Genomic DNA, 21,531 nt, shown 5'->3' on the forward strand with positions numbered 1-21,531 from the left:
GGATTGCAGGGAGGTGAGCTGCTCTTCCTCTGAAATGTAGTAGTTGGAAAAGCAGGGCCTCTTTCCATGGAGAGTTTCATAGTAGGTCCTGAGAGTCAGCCCAGTGCATTGAGTTGTGCTTTAGCAGAGGATGTGCCCTGAGAGGATATAAGAAGTGTGAATTAAAAGATTGCATGGACACAAAATGAGGTAAGAAGGAGAATGAGTCTTGTGCAGTCCTGGAATAATGTCAACTGTGGTCAAGAGAAAAAGCTCTCTCCTAATAGGAGAAGGCAATCTTTAGTAAAAAAGACAAAATGAATCATTTATTCATAGGAATGATTTCAATCCATCTTGTGTGCATGGGCTGTGGTTTAGGACAGGACATTAAAAAAAAAAAAGAAAGAAATAAGACTGGTGCCTCTGTTTGAAATGAGAACCAACTTTTAACCTGCAAGCATGTAATCACTGAAGTGGAATTGGACTAATTTGTTCTTTGAAAAGTTTTGAATGACTTGAGCACTCCTCATATTTCTGCTCCTGCTGAAGTTGCCTTCAGAAAGGCTGTGGCATTGGTCAGCCCGAAGGGGAAGGGAAGACCACCATCATTTCAATTGCAACCTTCCCGTGGTAGGAGAACCTTGTGATCAAGGTTACATTTTGAGCTTTTTAGCACATGGCTTAGGAATGCTTGTACTTCCGTGTGAAATCAGAAGGTAACGTGGTGGTAAATTTGGGAAGGATTGTCCTGTCAGTAGTAGTTAGAGTGCTTCCCAACCATTTCACTTTGTTCAGCCATGATGTCTTTGTCATTTGTCCTTAAAGAAGCAGAACACCTTCTGTGTAGCTGTGAATTGTTCTTTGCAAGCGTGCTGGCCCAGATCAAATAGGCTTGAATTTCTGGGTCGGGAGTCACAAAGTATCTGGGAGATGCTTCTTCCTTCTAACTGCCCTTGTGATACAGGTTGGCACTTGGACAGATTTAATTTCTTTTTCACAGATATTTCCTGATGCCAGATCTGCTGTAGAGATCTGGCGTCCACAGAAAGAGCATTAGCAATTAAAGGACTTGCTACCCCTTCAACAGAATCACACTTCCGTACCACAGAGGAAGGGAGTAAGGGAGTACTGCATGAGACACACACACACACCCAGCTCCCTTTCCATTCCACTTTGCATCTGCCTTCTGAGGTACAGCTCCGTGATTAATGAGACCTTTTGACTTTCTTGTCATCTGATGAAAATGCTGGAAGCACGCACACTTCTAGATCCTGCTTCTTGTACCAGATGTGTTTGTTCAAAAACATCTTCTGAAACGAACTGAAATGAACCTGGAGGTGTTCAAGGCCAGGTTGGATGGGGCCCTGGGCAACCTGATCTAGTAAACGTGGAAGTTTGGTGGCCCTGCCAGGCAGGGCGGTTGGAGCTTCATGATCCTTGAGGTCCCTTCCAACCCAGGTCATTCTGTGATTCTGTGAAATGCCAACACTTGCAACCATGCAGTCTGTTTGAGCTATCCCTTTACATCATCTTTCTGACTGGTGGACAGCCCGAGATGTGCCAGCTGACCACAGTTCAGAGAGGGTTACAAGAGGTGGAATGACTCAGATAAATTAAATTTTATTTCTGTACTACTTGAAATGGGTGAAGTCCAACTTAATTAAATCTTCAGAAGCAGGAGAGGCAAATATGTGGGCAGAGTGGTGTCCCAGAATAGCACTCCATGTAGGTATGGTGAGCAGGTGAGGTGGCTGTCTGCTCATGGCCGCTGCCAGGAGAGGTGATTTGAGGATTCCAGGCAGCAGATTAGATCCAGTGTGTTGATTTCTCTCATAAAATGCTGATAGCAGAGATGATCCTTTTCAGTGATAATGGATTGATGTGCCACTGAGCCACCACTTGCAGTATGTGAACTGTGCAGATGAAGTTTCTGTTTTTTAAGGTGGGGATGGCTGTCCCTGAAGCCTGGAAATAATTTCTTGCATTTCGGAGGACACATTTACCAACAGAGTGAGAAAGTTGCTAATTGCTTTCTGAGAAATGAGTGGAATTTGGAAATCTGTCCAAAGTTAACATTTAATTTTCTGCCATTTTTCTGTTATGAAGCCTCTGACATATTCAGTGCTGTTTTTTTATCCCGTCCTCCCTCAAGAAGTTTTACAAATGATTGGGAACAAAACATGACTGAATCTTGTAACTCGCATGGTTGCCAGCATGTAAGAAGTGGGAATTAAAACCTCTAGAAAATGAATCATCTGATCATTTTCAATTTCTTTAGACTCCTTCAAAGACTATCATAAGCTGCTTTGGAAGATACCTTTTATAAGTATTTTATCGCAAACATAAATGTGTACGACCTGGAATTTTCATGGCATTGTATGAAAATACACCATCACCATTATCTGTCTCTGAGAAGATCAGACGGTCTAAATATATCCTTAAATTGATCCTGGGAAAAGAAGCAACTGCAGCTTCTAACATAATGAATTTGGAAAGATGTGGGGGATCAGAATCTGTGCTGATTTATGCTACATGAATTCCATATCTATATTTCTAATCAGCAGCATACAGAGACTCTGTATGTGTGTGTGTAAATACATATATAAGTAAAACTATAGGTCTTCCTGAAGGGAACTGACATTCTTTGGTCTTCACAGTTGTCCGCTGTTGCAGTGGACAGCTGAATGAGCACAAACTACTTGTTTGCATTTGAACAGGAACAGCAGGGTCACCCTCTACTATAGATGGCACTGAAAATCTGCATGAGGATGATAAGACTATGCCTACACAACCCAGATGTGACTATCTGGGAAGTTTTGACCTCAACAGATCCTCACCATATCCCTGGTACGTGGTATGTTGACTGGTATGTTTGGACTGAATTAGCACAGAAGAAAGTAAACAAACTGCAAGAGTTCTTGGAATGCTTTCTTTTAATATCTTGAAGTCATACTGCTAATGCAGCTCCCTTATTCCAGAGAGTTTTTGTTTGCTGGGACCTTAAGTGGATCCTAACAAAGACTTGATGTTTAGGAGAGAAGCTTCCAGATAACATTTCTTCACAGAAATGACAACATTCTCAGGCTGCCTCACAACACAGAAGTTCCTGCTGGGACATTTGAAAGCAGCCACATTTTTCTGAAACCAGATCCTCAGTGAAATTGCAACAGCTGATTTTGTAAGATTGATAACGGAGAAAGGGAGCTTCGATTCTGCAGTCCTGCGGTTGAACTGGCGCAGTCAGCACAAAGCAGGGTGTTTCCTTCCATTCAGTTAGAAATCACATAAATGTGGTAGTTAAAGCTTGAGACCTTTCTTTGTGAATGCTGCACAGTGGAAATGCTTGTGCACGCATATGCACAGAGTGGAGCAAGATGGAGGAAGGAGACTGCGTGAAGTGCTGGTCCCAATGCTGAATGCACAACAGGGCAGGGGCTGTGCTCTGCGTTTGGAGCTCTCCTTATTCATATGCTTTGGTGGTGGAAATATTTTTTTTTGTCTCAGCTGGTAAAAAGAAAAATCTGTATTTTGTTCTTTATTTCATGGAACTTGGCACATTCACCTGGGAGGTGGCAAGGGCAAGAGATTGTCTCTTGACTTTCTGCTGCTGGAGCTAATGCTGTGGATACTGCAGGGTATTACTGTAATGCACCGAGGGAGAGCCCTGCAAGTACGCATTCTTTGTGTCAGCACTGACAGAGGCCAGCTGGGGAGGTTTAGAGCAGGGCTGGATTAGATCTCACAGCAGCGCAGGTCTCTGCTATATTGGTTAGTTCCATCTCCAATCCCTTTTTGTCTGACTGGCATCAGGGAGCGCTTACACACATTCTGCCAGTTCACTTCAGCCTTTCTGCCCTTCCCCACCCTCATTCACCCCCATTTTTTTTCCTTTACTGTCACAAATGTCCACAAGGAGTCGGCCATGAAATCTGTGCTGATTGGCGTGATCCTGAAGGGAATTTTTCTGCTAGCAGGTAATGAGATCTATACAGTAATTGCAATGTGTCCTGAATGTTTGCGTGCCTGCTCAGGGCAGGGAGCTGCTGTGCGATTAATGGTAGCTGGAGGCATGAGAAGGACGAGAATTCACTAGAAAGGAAGAATGTTTTTATTTTGAAGAGACCTAAAGTTTTGTTTTGGAAACTTCAGGACCAGGAATTTCCTAGTTGCCTCAAGATAAATGTGGAGCAGTGCGCACTCCGTGTGCATCTTTGCTACAGCTCTGCCTTGCTCTGAAAGCTGTCGGCAGAAATCCAACCTGGGGTGCTGCTCTGAGGCACGGGTCCTTGTTCTGTACTCAGGTGTACTTTGTAAACATGTCAGTGTCTCCTGTTAGTTCTGTGAAGCGTTAGATTTCTTTGGATGGAATCTTTTTGCCATTTTCCTTTTTGCTTTAATGATTTAAAACTCCTTTATCAAGAAGTAATTCTTTAGCTCAGGGGACAAACCCTTAGCTGGCCTTTGCACTTCTGCGTCTCCTCCCCCACATCTCCTTGAGGAGTAGTGCTCGGTGGGAGAGAGGTCAAAGCAGTGTGTTGCCATGGAAATGGCAGTAATTGTGCAAATATAATTGTGGCCGGGTCTGTTTGTTGCTGCTAATTCTCTCTCTCTCCCCATCTCTCCCTTCGCCTCCCTTCCTCCCCCCCATTTTTCTTTTGGTAATAATACAAATCCTAATTAGGATGCACCAGGGAAAGGTTGCTTGGAATTCAGCTGTCTTAAGGGGAAAGGACGTCCAGGGTTGGCTGGGAAGCCCCACTGAACTCACGTTTCAAGATATGAGACCATGAATAGACCCCATCCTTCAAGTTTTTTTGGCATGCGACAGCTAAATTAGAATCTTTTTCTTTATATGTGTTTTTTTCTTTTAATTTATTTATTCTTATAGTACAATGAATCTTTACTTATTAATAGCAGCTAGAAATGATTACTTTCATTCAGAGTAGCTGTGTGGATTTGCTTAATGCAGCTATGAAACATTTCATACCACGTCAGTAACAGTTCAGAATTTAGGGAATAAATTTCTGTTGGAAAATGATGCAGACTGTGAGAGCTCACTTAGCAGCTTCTGACCGACTGCTCCTGGCCCTGCTGTTACTGGGACCGTGCACCCAACGCTGCCGAATTATGTGGAATCACAGAGCGGGTTGGGTTGGAAGGGAGTGTTTGATAATAACCATCCTCGGATAGCAGCTTTTTAAATAATACTTTAATGATTTTTTACATAATTAATTCTATTGATTTGCATTTCTTAGTCTTTAACTGTATGAGAAGATCAGTACACATTTTAAAATCTAATAATGTAACAAATCACTGTCGTTCAAACAGCTTTGCCAATAATAAGAACAAAAGTAAATGTTTGAGCTTAGAGATTTAGAGTGCAAAGGAGACTCAGGAAGGGGAACTTGCTTTAAGTGCACACCTAGGAAAGGATGTCTAAGCCTTCCTTGGAGAAGCAAATTAGTTTAGAACTTCTTTGAAATCACAGAGTAGTGGATCCTGTGAGATGATCTGCACTTCTGGGCGCTGCGATGGCCGAGACCAAAAATCTTGATTATTATTATTTCTCTTTCCTGAAGATGGGAAAAGTTCCTTTACTTTCTGGAAATCTCTGGCTTTGTTTGCACTCAATGATCTGCAGACAAACCCCAAGTAAATACTTCTCTGCTGAGCTGAAATTAGCATCTAGGCAGCAATATTCAATTGAAATCTCCATTTTATTTTGGCGTAATTAAGAATTTGACAAATGAAAGATGTTTGTAGTTGACAAAAATCATTGGTGATAATGAAGAAGGAGAGAGGGAGGCCAGCTGCTTGCTGAAGGGTGTGATTATTGCAAGCTGTATACGGAGCAGTGATGTAGAACAGGGCTAACTGCTAAGCAAGGGGCCACACTGGCTGGAAAAAAACTGTTGCTAGATTTTTACAACTCTGGCACAGTTACCAGTTCTAAAAAGTGCTTCAGACTCTAACCTGATGCTGCACTGGCTTCTAGGGGGGGCAAGGATTCCTTTTGTTGTTTTAGAGATCTTTTCTTTCTGTTTTAGCCATGCGAAGGCTGCCTGTTTGCTGGCAGAAACAACGAGGGCGATAGAGACAAAGCTTGTTTTTAATTCCTCCAGGAAGAGCTGCCCTGCTGCTGCTGCTGAGCATTTGCTTGTGAGGTTAGACAGGAGCATGTAAAGACCTGAAGTTGCCAGCTTATTCTTTTCACCCATTTTAAATAAATGATATAGAAATCACACCAGCTGTGTCCCATGGGAAAGCTTGGTGTTTAATTAGCCACCAGCCTGGGGTTGTGCACTCACCATAGGGACTAATTTGCCACCTGGTGTGAAGCACTCACCCACAGGTGTCAGCTGGGAGCTGGGAAACAGCAGCACAGGCAGGTGTTCTTGCTGCTGCTCCTGGGGAGAGTGCTGGCCAGAGGGGATGTGTGCAGGCTGGGAGGGAGAGATGGATAGCAAAATGGGGCTCTTGTTTGCTGCTGGTCCAGCCAGACATCTTAGAAACAAATTAATGGCCTGTCTCCATTTGTTATTCAGAACAATGCTATTTTCTCCTTGTTGCCCAAGGAAATAAATGTGACTGCTCTGATCTCAAAAGGGGTGGCATCTCAAACACTTGGGACTATGCTGACCCTAAGTATCTTTCCAGTGCCATTCAATGGCCTCTCCCCTGAAATCCTCCTGCAAACCTGGCTCATAACATTCTGAAAGCCCTTCAGTCAATCCACTGATCAGTCAGAAAACCCACCCCACGTGGTTTCTTAATTCTTCCCATCTTCTCCCACTCGAGGGTTCTGCAGGCCTAAAGACATCCATTATGCCTTTTTTATTCCAGTGCTTTTCTATCAAGTGTGGTCGGAGCTTTGTGCCAAAATCTCATTTCTGCCATTGCTTCTTCCATTTCCTTGACAGTTAGGATCTTGCTCTGTGTGCTGAGCATTAACTGCTGGAGAAAAAAGGAAGGGCTGAGGAATTAGGAATTCTGAAGCTGGGCTTTTCTTCAAGGCAGATGTTACTGGCCAAATTCAGTGCTTTTCTAGAGGCACTACACAGAACAGTTCCCCTTTAATTTAAGACAAGTATAGCTGTGTCCTAGAGGGATCTGAGATAATGTTGCTGGCAGAACAGCTCTAGCATAGCTGAAATTACCAGAGCTTCCTGTTTCTGTGTCAGTGCTTCTAAGAGCACGTATATGTTAAGGTCTTATATTGGAACTGGAAGGTGGTGTTGAGCCTTCACATATCTGCAGATAGCACTGTCAACAGCAGCTAAATGTCTGGGCTCAGGAGAGTGAAGCAACTTGGTTAGACAGCAGTACCAGATGTTTGTGCAAGACTGGCTGCGAGGCATTGCTGGGGTGTGAGGCACTTCACAACATCAGCACACAAATTCAAGAGGCTTCATATCTTTGTTAATTTTCTCTATCATGCCATCAGGTCCGGTTCCAGTACTCCTAACACACCATCTCCCCTCATCCCTTTTTCCCTCTGGCAACTCTCTAATCTCTTTGACTGTCTATGTCTATTCTGTCTAGTGGCTTTTCTTTACAAATGTCTTTTGTGTTTTGATTCCCCTCCTTTGTGTGTGAATTCCTTCTTTTTCTTTCTGCTGTCCTCGTTGTGCTTGCTAGGTAGATTCTGTGTGTAATGCTATTAGATCAGGATAATCCATGCTTGGCTTATCTGTGTGACTGTCTCTGAAGATTAGTGAAAACCAATGTTATGGGCTAGATAAACAGTGAACTGGTTCAGGAGGGCTCTAATGTCAGTCTGGAGATGCTCAGGAAAATGACAGCTGATTTTCATTAACTAGATTTGAGCGTAATGGTCTGTAATTTCATTGAGCCCTGTTGGGATGCACGTGCCTTGAGGAGATGCACTAACTGCCACACAGTGCTCTTCATCCAGCTCACTTCTGCTGGATTGGAAAGAACTGAAATCAGCTTGGTGCAAGTAGGACAGAGTCCTGTGGAGCATGTGTTCCTTTTTTGTAATGAACTGAGTTTTGTGAATGTTTTACAACAGGAGGGCTGTCTGGTTCTGTTTTCCTGTTAGATGCCCCAACAATGGTGCTTAGAATATGCCTCAGTCAGATGTACAGACTTGAGTTTAAATGCACCAAATCTTTGTGTGGAAGATGCATAAAATCCTTGTCTGGGCTGTCTTGTCCCTTTAATATCCTCTGCTTGCTCTTCCTGCATGCTTATTAGCTGTGTTGTCTGAGACTGGCTGGGAAAGGACAGGGAAGTCTGTTGGATGAGTCAGTCTGACTGGCTGAAGCAAACAGCAATCTTTGCAGTACCTGGACAGGCAGCACAGAGTTATCTTTTGTTGCTATGTTAGTAGTAGGCCATTCTGCAGTGAGCGCAGGGCTTCTTGCTGGCAGCTCTTGGGCTTCTTGTGCTTTCCTGAAGAGAATGGCTTAGAGAGCAGCAGCGCTGGGGAGGTCACTGTGCCTAGCAGGCTGGCTCTGGGGAAGGGAATTGCAATCCCCTGCAGTGAGATCCCATTTCTAAATCTCTTTCGCAGGTGTGGAATGTGCTGTTAACATCAATGAGTGTGAGGAGGGTCCCTGCAAGAATGGAGCTGTCTGTGAGGATGGCATTGCTGACTATACCTGCCACTGTGCCCCTAGCCAGGATGGCATTGTATGGGGAGGGAAGAACTGCTCTGTGAAGCTCACTGGGTGCCAGACACATGACTGCCAAAATGAGGCCTTGTGTATCCCGACTTACCAAGCTGAGAGTCACGGCCACCTGTGCCAGTGCCAGCCTGGTTTCTATGATGCCACATGTTCCACACCAACAACATTTTCCTTTGCTTCCAGAGGGTATCTCCTCGTTGAGCTGCCCGTGAACAATCAGAGCAGGAGGGAGGTAGCAGGAGAGCAGCTTGCCAGTGTGTCCCTCCGGTTCCGAACCACCTTGCCCAGCGCCATCCTTTTTTACCGGGGCCACGAAGCTGAATACTTGTTCCTGGAGCTCTTTGATGGCATTCTGCATGCAGAACTGAAGAGGCAGGATGAGTACCTGCTGCTGCTGGAGGGACTGAGAGTTGATGATGGCCATTGGCATAAAGTTGAAGTTGTTCTGCAGAACACTGTGCAGCTCAGACTCTGGCACGAGTCCTGTGATGCAGGTGTCTGCGTGCAGAGCTCTCCTGTCCCACACAACGCCACTCCGATCCCACATGTCTTCCAGAGCATGTATATTGGAGGTGCTGAGGATCCACTGGCCAACAACACACAGAGCCAGCAGGGCTTTATTGGCTGCCTGGAAGACTTGCAGGTGGATGCTGAAGCTGTGCTCCCGGTGGCTCTCCCTGTGAGCGAGGTTTCCCCTGTGACACAGGGCTGTGACCGCACTGAGTGGTGCCTCTCTGAGCCCTGCTTTCATGGCGGGCTGTGCGTGGACCTTTGGACAACGTTCAGGTGTGACTGCTTGAGGCCATATGGAGGCCCTGCTTGCTCATATGGTAAGTGCCATGTGATTTACATCTGCCAGCTCCTTTGTCAGTTGGTGCTTCTAAGGTACTAGATAAGCACTTACAGTACCTCCAGAAGCATTATTGTCTATTTGACCAGAGAGAAGAATAAAGCAAAACCCTCCATAAAGAAAATTCTTATTGATTCCCTGTCACTTGCTCCTGCAGAAATGCTGATCAGATTTGTGGTACAGATGTTATTCCTGGTTGAACCAAAGGCTCCAACTCATCTTTGTACCAGATCTGAATAACTGTAGGAGAGTAGGGAAGTTGTTTTACTGTGAGAAGCTGAGCTTGAGCTTCAAGTGAATGGGAATGTATTGCTCTATAAACAAGACAGCATTTCTGAGTTAGAATTATACTTTTTTTTTTTGGTATAAAGTTGCTCTGCTGTGTCAAAGAGCTGATGTACATTTCATTTCATTTCTCTTCCAGAACGCCCAGCAGTAACATTTGGCCTGGAGAATTCCACTGGCTTTTCCTCTTTCATCCTTTCTGAAAGCCTTGGTACAGATTTCAACATCTCCTTTTTCATTCGTAGTCTGAAACCTAATGGTTTACTATTGCAAATCAGCAATGAAACAGACCCCTGCCTCACTATATACTTGAAGAATGGCAAGCTGAAGATTGAGATGTTATCTACAGATACGGTGACATTTCCAGAACATTTAGTTGATGGCAGAAGACATTTGGTAACTTTGTCTTTCCAAGGAGGAATGGTTGGTGCTCACCAAAAAGACACTTATGTGGAGCTGGGACAACTGGTAGGAAAGCCTCTTTTAACTGGCTATGAAGTGTATGTTGGTGGACATCCTGACCCAGACAGCACTGACCTGTGGGGAGGGTATTTTAAAGGCTGCTTGCAAGACATCCAGCTGAACGGCCGCAAAGTGGAGTTTTTTCAGGTTGAGAACTACAGTCTGCCAGATGAACTTAACAGGACTCGAAATATTAATCTGGTAAATGGATGCATCTCTGATAACACCTGCAAGGTAGGGGGTCTTGTTTCTCTCTGCATGTGTGCAGTTGTTTATTGTCAGTGTGTGACTGCAGAACAGTTTGGCTGTTGCTGGTACCAGGGAAACAGAACAGGACACCTGCACTGTTGGGCCTCACTGCTGTGATCGAAATTCTTACCTCTCTTTGCCCTTTTTTTTCAGTGACATTGTTCTGGCTGGAGTGATATGCTCAGAATAACCACATTTTTCACAGAAAGCTTTAGGCTGGTGCCCAAACCATGACTACAGTAGTACATGTATGCATCTGCACATGTAGAGCTTGCAACAGCTTGAAGGTCAGCATGCTGCAGACCAGTAGCTGTGTGGATGGATGCCCTCTAAAGTAGTATCTTTGCAGACGTGCTGCCAGCTGTTCTTTTCTAAACTGATGGAGTTCTACCTGGAGTGACTTTGTTGATCAGCACTGTATATAGGGAGAGGTGGGGGTCTCAGGAGTTACTTGCATAAAGGCTCCTGTACTTCCTTTGCTGCTGTTGAGTCACTATTTTAATTACTCTTTCTCAATTTGAACACCAATTGTCACATTTTCTTCCACCAGGTTCTCTTAGATCTAAACATGAATTATACTGCTCCTAAATTGTGCTATTTTGCCTTACAGTCTGAACCATGTCAGAATGGTGGCAGGTGCATTGTCACTTGGAATGATTTCCATTGCAGCTGTCCAGCAAATTTCACTGGGAAGTTTTGTGAAGAGAGAGTCTGGTGTGAAAGTGACCCATGTCCTGAAGCTACCACCTGTGTAGATGTTCCAGCAGGATATGTGTGTGAGTACTGTTATCCTGCTTATGTTAGTAATGTCCTTAGGGTCTACAACCAGTATTCCTAGTTCTCACTGTTCTGATAAACACGTGCTGCAATTAGCATGCTAAGAATGGTGGCCAAGTACTGCTACAGACAGCACATACTTCATGGATTTACCACCAGTATGCGATAGAGTGAAGGCAGCACTCAAAGATGTTTTCTTCTGTTACTGAGACTTGATCAGGGAGGAGCCTGCCCTCTATTAGAGAGTGATTGCATGCCTTATCAACACTGCACTTTTTCTCTAATGTTCATTCATTCCGAGAGTCTTATATTGTTTAACTAAGACAACTAATGTGTTTTCAACTAAGACAGAACCAAAAAGAATGAAGAAAACTAGTTTGTTTATGATTCCCTTCTTTGGAAGGGTTGTTCTTAGTGGCTCCAAGTGCCCAGGAACTCAGGATGTTTGCCAATTTTCAGCAGCTTTGGATGTGTTGCTTTCCTGACTTAGATCCTAGTTCTTCTGTAAGAAAAAGGTTTGTGTGCAGTGCTGTGAAATCAATGAGTAAAAATTGCTAGATAAGAGCTACATATTATTATTAGAAGTGTAACTGTAAACAGGAAGAGCTTTAATGATGCCAGCCACTGAGCCTCTAATCCTACTCACGTTAAGCTTACATGATTCTGAAGGGAGGAAACTCGTCAGGAAACTTGCTTTGGCCTGCTGCAAATATTACACCTACTGTCTTTCAAACCCATAATGCAGTATTCCTTTATTTATAGGTCTGGCTAATGCAACATTTAATAGTTCTGCTGCCATTGAATTTACCACCAATACATCAGTGACTAGAACTCTGGGCAGCCTCCTCGTGGATTTCAGAACCAGAGACGAAGACGCCGTTTTGCTTCGGGCTGTGGAAGAAGTGGACTCCTTCCAGATAGCTATTAAGAACTCCTCCTTGCTTGTTGACATCAGGAGTGGGAATAGTATTGAAGGTGTCAGCTTCATGAGCCAGAATGCTGTCACGGATGGTGCCTGGCACACAATCTCTGTGTCCATGGAGGAGCCTTCTGCACTGTCTTCCAGATGGGTGGCTCATTTGGATGGGTCTGTTAATATGACTCTGCAGGGAAATGCTGGGAACCTGGACTTCTTAAAGAACAATGCACTGATTGTTCTAGCTGAAAACTTCACAGGCTGCCTAGGACAAGTGAAGATAGGAGGGATCTACCTGCCCTTCACCTCCCATCTCTCATATCCTCAGCCAGAACAGTTCCAGCAGTCCAGCAGCAGAACTGTCCAGTTAGGCTGCACGGGGGCTGATGTTTGTGCTTCTAGCCCTTGCAGCAATGCTGGCATCTGCAAGGACTTGTTCAACTCCTTCAGCTGTGCCTGCCGTGGTGGCTGGGAGGGGCTGCTGTGTGAGATTAATATTGATGACTGCCAGTCAAGCCCATGTGTTCATGGGAACTGCTCTGATAGACTAGCAGATTTTCAGTGTGAATGCTTCCGGGGATACATTGGGAAGAAGTGTGACATCAATGTGGATGACTGTGTGCGGCACCAGTGCCAAAATGGAGCTACCTGCATTGATGGGGTTTATGGCTACTCCTGCAAGTGCCCAGCGCAGTATTCAGGACCTCGCTGCGAGTGGGTGCCTTGCTTGCTTTGAATCAGGATAGAGAAACCCCATATAAATAGCACTTTTCCTTTGGGCACTTGGGGAATTTTTTAAAATAATGTTTATATTGATAGCATTTGCATTGGTTTGGAAAATTTCAGCATATTTTAGTTACAAAGATATGCTTCATATTGCTAAAGGAATTAGGAATCAACGTATTAGTTAGACTTCCATCTATCTGTGCTGTTTAAACAGAATATCGAGATAAGCATTTAAATGGTTGAACTTCAGTTCTCAGATCCACGCAGGTTGAATTTCCTGTTGCTTACTCCATTTCTGCTGCAGATAATTACCTAGTGCTTGCTCTTTCCTTTTTGTGGCCCATCTGTGGTGCAGTTTGGTATTCCACCAATATCCTGTCATTAGTTCTATCTTCTTCAGCAAGAACAGGCAACTGTGAGAAGGGTCCCAGTACTGATACACTGCTACCACATATTCTATAAGTTGTACAAACTGCTTTTTGGGGGATGCTTAAAGTAATATTTGGTTACTATGGATTATTTCTGAGATGTTTCCCTTCTCAAACAGTGTCAAAGCCCTTCCTAGAAAAGCCAATGACTGCTTATGACCCTTTATACCAGCTCAGACTCCACTGTATCCGAGAATGTTTTTACCTTCCTAACAACTGATGTTTTTAAAGGCGATCTTCTGCTTTTCCCAGATGGCCATTCCCACCTGAGCAGTGTGGTAAGAACTTCACCTGTCTGAATGGTGGCAAGTGCATCACTGAGACCTGGGGAGCCAACTGCACTTGCAAGCCAGGCTTCACTGGAAGGAAGTAAGTCTTATTTTTCTGATGCCTGCAGTCGAGCTTGTGCTCTGATTTTTACATCTGTGGGATAGTTGAACTGGTTCAAATGCTTTGTCCTCTTATATACCTCTTATATATCCTTGTGCCATACAAATGACTCCTCCAAAGTATACAGTTTATTTTTAGAAGGGGTGGGCTTGATATTATACTGTTAACAGTATCAATTTTCACAGCATGCACCACTTCCAAGTATTTCTTTTGCCTCGTGAGGATTAATTAACTATGCTAGAGAATCATACTGGCTTCAATCATACAGAAATGACAAGTGGAGGATTAGTGCGTGTAAAACTTCCACATTGCTGGACTCTGGAGAAAGCACCTAAGAAAGATATAACAGGAAGTTTTCATATAAATGAGGTTTTTGTAGGCTGTTTGATCTCGTGTTCTATGACACAACAACGTATGTGATAAATTTCATTTAACTCTAATAGTTTTTCCTTTCCAGTTGTCAAATTAATGTAAACGAATGTGATCCAAACCCTTGCCAGAATGGAGGTACCTGTCAAGACTCTGAGAACAAATTCAAGTGTTTGTGCAGTGCCAGCTACACTGGAGAGCGCTGTGACATTAATGTAAGCACTTCCTTCCTTTTGCTTTTGGAAGCTCTTCTCTGTTCTTCCAACTTTGAATTATGAGAAGCATCGGCAGTAGGCTTAGTGTAGAATCCTTGGGTACCAGGGCATTAGTGACTGCCGGTGTGTTGTGTCTTGGCTAAAGCACACTGGTAAGCACACTTGGTGCCAAAGAAACTTGAAATGTGGAACAGTTTTGTGGCACTGCTGTTGTCTTCAACATTTAACGGCAACAAATACTTCTCAGTATCTGTGTAGGCAGCCAAATGGTTTACAGAGCTGCCTCTTGGACTTTCCTTAGATTTGTACTTTGGACAATAATCAAGCTATTGCAGCTGGACCTACAAAAGACAGCCTTACTTACATCTGCCTTGTGCTCGTAATGGTGGTACAAAAGGAAAATTAGATATTGTAGTTAGATCTTTTTCAAATAATGAAGACAATGAAGACGAATTTGATCCGAAGCTGGAAATGACCAGCAGCAAACGTAATGCTTGTGGAGTGCTAAGGCTGTTTTCATCTTCAATAGTGTAAATAAGTAAGAAGAGGAAAGAATGTGGAGGACAAGTTGATAGTGAATAAAATCTTCCCCCATTTACATTAAGTAGGAAGCTACTGGATAATATAAAATGCATAAACCAGGACTGGTTGATCCAGCTGAGTTCACACAGTGTGACAGAGATGCATAATGCACCAAGCAATAAGATGGTGTCTCAAGTGTTCAGATGTATTTTTTTTTAACTCTGTCCTCTTCTTTTCACCACTTTGCTCTCCCTCCCAGTTTCTCGGAGAATGGAATTTAAGCTGGCATTTTGTCTTGGATGAGCTTAGTTACAAAGTAGCTTCTCTCTCCAGAGATCATCTGCCTTGAAATTTGTTTAGAGATGACAGTCAGATACACCAAGCTGAATGTGATAAAAAAAGTAGCATGCTTCTATCTGCTGTGTTTACTTCTGCCTGGATGGGCAGTTTCTGCGATGCTTTTCTTTTTCTGCATAAGCGAAGCATTGCTGTTTGAGACTGGAATCCTTCCTGTGCTGAAGCTGTTATGTCACACACACTTGCTTTTTTTTCTGTAAAGCTGTTGCATGGGCAGATGGCTTGTCTGGTAACCTGGGAATGTACTAACCAACACTGCATGGAGTAGGCTGTGTACCAGGGTGGAGTCTGCTGCTGTTGCTGTTAGTAAGGTCTACATAATGCATGCACCATGAGGTCACCCCTGACGTTTCCAGTTTGCATGCATGGACTCCTTCAGGTATCTGTCTCTTATCTCCCCGGACACTTCTTGTAGATTCCCTGGGTTCGTTTTCATCACACCCACTGCTTTCTGCAGAACGGCCTTTTCCCTCTGTTCAGGACGGTGCATGTGGTGGCATCAGGGAGGACAGGCAATGTCTAACAGGCACATATGCTGTGAACGGCAGTTGTAGAAGCAAAGGCCTTGGCTGGATTCTCTAGCTCTTTCTCCTTCTCCCCAACAGCAGCAAATAAAGAGCATGCAACAGGCAGCAGGGTAGGCTGCTAAAACTCCCTCCTGTAGCATTGGTAAAGTGCGACTAATCTGCATGCTTGTGCAAAACTAGAACTAATTGCTAGAGCATGGCTTGCGTTCCTGCATTCTCAGAACCAATTTAAACTGCAGTCATTTGAAAATGGAAGAAGGGCTTCCAGGTAGTCTGGGAATAGTCCTTCTGTCGTGTATTGCTCTGTGACGTGGGCAGAGACTGGCATCCAAAAGCAGTAAATATTCGAGCTTGGATTCTTAGCAGATGGTATTTTTAGCAAAGAGAAATATTTCTTGGTTTTAGGCGTTTTGTTCAAGGTTTCTTTTAATGATAAAATTCCACATTAAAAAAAAAAAATTCTTTGTTGTTGCTCGCTGCCACCTTAATTCCACCAGTATCAGGAGATGCTCATTTGACTGTTTCTCTGCTCTGTACTTGGGCCTTTTATCTCCTCCATCTCCCATCCATGCGCTGACTTACCTAACATCTCCCTTCCTGCTGCAAGCTGTCTTCGAGTCTGTTTCAATGTATTTCTTACATACTGTGGACATTTAAGTATGTCTTTCTAACTTAAAAGTTTTGAGCTCACCATTCAGTATTGATATTATTTAAAATCTCATCAAGGTGCTGTGCCTGCCCTCGTTTCTGTAACTGCTGACTGAATGCTCTGCATGGCCTTCAGAGGCACCACGGAACTTAATAGCGTTCTCCTGCTCATGGAAGTTGTAGCGTTACTGAAAAATTCACGTCACTCTGGTTTGACTTTGTAGTTTTTGTGTTTTGAACTGCCAGTTAAATCATACTGGTGACACCTACGTATTTTAGTCTTACAACAGTAAGGAGGCTCCTTAAAAGATTCCTACTTTGATTTGAATCTTATGGGGCTGTCCTGCTGTGGAAAACCATATAGAAAGAATAGGGAGTGTGATGTTATTTGGATAGTCTCAGCTGATCTAATGCTGTCCGAATTGTTGGGCAGGCTCCTAACACACAGCCATTTGTTACAGTTAGAGCAGCAGTAGTTACCTTCATTAGCAAGCTGTGTGCCAAGGACAGCTTTTCTTTGTAGCAATTGTGTGGCCCCAAGATGAGTCTCACAAACTGCATTTAGTTTTGCTGTCCTGATGCCAGCCAGGATTTACTGTGTTGGGTAGCAAACCTGTCTTTGTTGTGGTCATTGCCAACATGTGCCCACTTGACTGACTTAACTGTTCCATCAGTAAATCCGTACTTGTAACTCATCCTAACGTTAAATGGCAGCTCTGGTTGGAGACCATTACTGCTGGATGTCACCTTATGAATTAGAGGAAAATTTCAGAAGCTGTTGGTAGTTTTCTTTATATCACAAGTAATCCATTAAAAAAAAAAAAAAGCTTAAACATGTTTTGCTGAGAGATTAAAGAATGAACACAAGCATTCCCTCAAGCCCTGTACCTCCCCTTTTCCAATAGGGTACAGATCATCTGCTTTTTTTCTTACTTTCCCTCTATTCTGACCATGTTGAGCTGTTGGACAGGTGATTGTAACCACTGGAGTTTCATTGTTTTTCCATTAATTTCTTTTACAGAAAGGGACTCCAGGTGCTTTCTTTCCCTCCCCAGTAATTGAAGTAGCTGTCCCTGTAGCCTGTGGCTCTTTACTGCTGCTCAGTATTGGTCTCATATTCATGATTCTCACTGCAAGGAAGAGGCGCCAATCAGAGGGAACCTACAGCCCAAGTCAGCAAGAAGTGGCAGGAGCTCGGCTGGAGATGGACAGTGTCCTAAAGGTGCCACCTGAAGAGCGGTTAATATAGGCACTGCCCTGGCAAGGAGACACACCTGCAAGGTCTGCTTTGACCTTGATCTTTTTCCAGCACTTGCAGCAGCAGATCCACTCTTATCTCAGTTTCTTTAAGGCATGGCAATGAAGACCTGGACTTAGAAGTACAAGGCAGTCTGTATATGTGGTGGCTATTCCAGCTGGTTTCATTTTATTGTCAGCTGCACACCACTGGCTCACAGTGAGCCTCTTTACTTCATTCTTTCCTGCCCCATGGGCTGTCCCATACTTTTACCTCAGTAGAAGCTGTTGAAGTGCACCAGCTTTGAAGCTCCTCTGGCTCCATTACACTTTTCACGTAGCAATGGCATATTTAAAACCATTTAAAAAGGTAGAGGGTTAAGTTAGGCACTAACAGACAGATAAAGATCTGTATATACTTGTAAGAAGAACTGGATAGAGGGTATTTATGACTGATTTATACACACTGTTCTGTTTTTGTCACAAACTTCTCAATGTACTCAAAGCTTTTTCAGCTCAGGCATATGAGGTTTTCAAATCTGTTCTCAAAAAGTGTTTTTCAGCAGCAACAGCAGCTGTGACCTCCTGCCCTGTGACGGACACAGTGTTACGGGGAATTGTCACAAATTACTGAAATCTTTGGTTTATGAAGTAATGTTAGACATTCCCATGGGTACCACACAACAGAGGTACAGTTGGAGCTCTGCAGGTTTGTGAACCAGCGCTGGAGGTACCTGCAGTGTCTGTTGCCAAATACTGAACTTAGGCCTCACAGAGGGGAAGTGTTAGCAGGAAGAATCACCAAACTGCTTCTGTATTACTTGGACTTGTAGGGGACCATGGTTCACAGCCGGGGAAAGGGAGGAAGTTCCAGTCAAGCACTGCTGTTGTCATTCTGATGGTAGTTTAGAGAGAGGCTGTGGGGACTGTGATGAGGGATATGAAATGCAGCCTGTCCCATGGAGGCTCTCAGTAACACCCTCTTCTATCACAGCAGCCTTTGTGGGCACACCTTAGCAACTCCTCCGTTGTGGGAGCAGTTGGGGCTGCGGGGACTGCCCTTCTCCTTGCAGTTGGTGCAGCCACTGTGATCGCCATGAAGAGGAGGCGAGCAACTCAGGGAAGATACAGTCCAAGCCGGCAAGAAAAGGATGGTGCTCGTGTGGAACTGTGGAACGTAATCAAGCTGCCACCAACAGAGAGGCTGATATAAGAATTAGGATCACAAGTCATCCTTTAACATAATGGAACTGCTGCAGTATTTCTGTCTTAGGTCTTGAAATGTGTTGGTTTTTTTTTGTAGGACAGGTCTGTTCTGCTCTAAGCTCCTTCACAGGACACAGGTAACTGCCTTCTGCTCACCTGGTAATATTCAACTGCTTGAAAGATCCTGGTTACATTATTAGAGTTCATTCCATAAAAGCTTTGTAGAAAATTGGTCTGTGAGCAAGGACAGTGAACCCCAGGGGAAAAAACCATCCTGGAGGGGCTACTGAGGAGAAGTAAGTGGTGGCTGCGGCACAGCAGAGAGAGGGTATTTAGAACCACTAACAGAATGCAGTACTGCGGGTCAGGGAGGTGGTAGGGCCAAGTCCCGCAGTCATCCAAGGGCTCATATCTGTAGTAACTGTCACTGCCTTGCAGTCAGTACAAACTGCACCACACAGGTAAGTAAGAACATAAGTAAGGGTGAGGAACAACCCACAGTATTAAGAACTTCTTTCAGAAATACACGTGCCTGTGCTCCCTCTGTAAATCCAAGGCTGGTGGCTGACCAATGGAATAGAATTCCCAGAGCTGCTGCTGTCCTTCCATAATGGGACCAGAGTTAAGAACCACTTTGCTGCAGTAGACACTAAAATCATTTCCTAAGATTAGACTAGAACTTTAAGTGCCTTTTTAAGACTGAGTGACCGGTTACAGAATTACCTTTTGTGATATTAAAACGTTTCTGTGATCAGATTTGAGCAGTACTGAAGTGAGCAAGCTGGATTTTTCCCCCATCTTTTCCTGGCCTCAGTATCTGCCATCCACACAGAGCAGACTGTACTGAGTCAAGAGCTGGCATACATAGCATGACCACACAACAGTCCTTAGTAGGACATTCAACATTTGAAGGTTAGATGATGCTTGTGTGAAGAGGGGCAAGGGAGTTGTTTCAAGGCCTGTACTCTTGTGGATGGCCAGGTTTGGGCTCGTCAATACAGAAGAGTGGAATTTAAATAAATAATATATTGAACTTTAATATAGAACTATTTTTTGGGTTGTAGCACAGCATTCATTTTCTACTTTTGCTATAAGAAGGGATATTGATTTTGTGGCTTTACTTCCTTTGTTTCTGTTTTAGCTGATAAGCGCCCTGTTTTTTTTCCTCTAGCATAATGTGGTAACGCCTGCAGAAAGAACCGCAGCAGAGCTGGCCCAATAAGGCCTCAAATGAGCAGGCTTTCAGGATAATTACTACAAGTATCAGTGTGAAATATTTAGAAAATAGTGACTGCTTTTTTATCTCCAAAATACGATTAATAAGCAGCGTGTGAATCTGCGCCCCACACCTCTCTGCCACTGGAAGAGCACGCTCCCCGTTATGCTCCTTGTGCTCTCAGATTATTATTTTTTTCAAACTGTAGCTGTTAATTTCTTCTGTAATTCTAAGCAAAGGGAAGAGATAAAACCACCGATCAGGTCTGTCCAATTAAGAACAGCTCTTCTGCATGTGTGAAACTGTTGATGTAAGGTGAGGAATGAACATTTTGAAAAAAAAAACAGAACAAAAGGAAGCATTAGAATGTGTGATTGGTTCATATTTCATAGGTAAGGTCACTTTTCCTCTAATATTTAGGGAAAGTTGAAAGAGCGTGCGGTGATCCCACCTGGCTGCGGTTTGGGAAGGAGCTGGAGAGGACAGTGCTGATAACTACAGAAACTACCTAACATCAGTTCAGGGAGCTTGCTGTCACTTTGATTTATTAGCAATGCTGCTGTTACTTTTAACAAGAATGATTTGCCCTGTGATTTTTCCAGACACTATTTAGGAGGGTCTAATATACTTCTAGAATAGAGACGGTTACACTGTCCCGTCACCTTGCTACAGGGGAATAGTTCAGTTGCACACCTTAAGAAAACAGTGAGTGCAGTTTTTTCCCTGACAGCATTTGGACAACAGGGGATAAACAAATGAAGCAGGCAGTGCTTTTCTGGGAGAGCAGTTCTGAAGGGGAAGAACGCTGCAGAGCTGGTTACCGCGTCTCTAGGGAAACAAAAACGCAGGCCTGGTCTGAGACTTGCCCTGCCTTAAGCTAAGGGTGGGTTTATCTCCTGGGGACAAAGGACTCACGTGCCACACTCCTATCAGTGCGCTGAGGCAGAGCCCTGTTTCATGTCCTGCCCCAGTCCTACTGCATAATTGTTACTTAAATTGCAAAGGTATGTGAGGTTTTTCTTCATCCTATAAAGTTACAGCAAGATTAAAATATGCTTCTGATTTTCCCCGAACAGGCCTGATTAACCTCCAGGTTGGTGCCAGGAGATGAGAATTACTGCTACTTTTTAGGTCTGTTCCACTCTTTTGTGTTAAAATTGTAGAAAAATGAAAGCAGCAAAAGGATCTGAATGAACAAATTTTACTCTGACCTCTATTATTGTGTTGTAAGAACTGACTATTACTGAGCTACTGAAATATGGTGAGAGGCAGGAAGTAGCTGCACATCCCCCAGCAGCAGACACCAAAACCCAGAGCTGCAAGCAGGGAATCTGTCTGCATCTCCTGCTGTTCCCAGGGCAGTCAGCAGGCAGGCTGCTGCTCAGTTGCTTTACAGGATTAGTAGAGCAGATGTTTGTATTTCAAGCACCCAAAGCCAGTACTAGGAAAAGTGTAAAAATACTTCGTCAGTGTCTTGAGCATTTCTGCTAAATAATTTATGAAAGTTTTTTGTTTGTTTTTT

The 21,531-nt window shown here is 43.8% G+C and overlaps 1 protein-coding gene across 3 annotated transcripts in view; it reads left to right on the forward strand.

Moving 5' to 3' along the window:
- Nucleotides 1-21,498, forward strand: part of CRB2 (crumbs cell polarity complex component 2) — a 64,580-nt gene extending 43,082 nt beyond the window's left edge. For all 3 annotated transcript variants that reach the window (XM_072353157.1, XM_072353155.1, XM_072353156.1), the window contains exons 7-13: nt 8,516-9,460; nt 9,905-10,461; nt 11,087-11,252; nt 12,016-12,883; nt 13,576-13,692; nt 14,171-14,297; nt 17,373-21,498. In XM_072353157.1, the coding sequence (XP_072209258.1) occupies nt 8,516-9,460; nt 9,905-10,461; nt 11,087-11,252; nt 12,016-12,883; nt 13,576-13,692; nt 14,171-14,297; nt 17,373-17,600 (3,008 nt within the window). In that variant the 3' untranslated portion in view covers nt 17,601-21,498. The remainder of the gene's footprint in view (nt 1-8,515; nt 9,461-9,904; nt 10,462-11,086; nt 11,253-12,015; nt 12,884-13,575; nt 13,693-14,170; nt 14,298-17,372) is intronic.
- The last annotated feature ends 33 nt before the right edge of the window (nt 21,499-21,531 follow it).

Source organism: Excalfactoria chinensis, chromosome 18 (genome assembly GCF_039878825.1).
Source record: "Excalfactoria chinensis isolate bCotChi1 chromosome 18, bCotChi1.hap2, whole genome shotgun sequence".
Classification (NCBI taxonomy): domain Eukaryota; kingdom Metazoa; phylum Chordata; class Aves; order Galliformes; family Phasianidae; genus Excalfactoria; species Excalfactoria chinensis.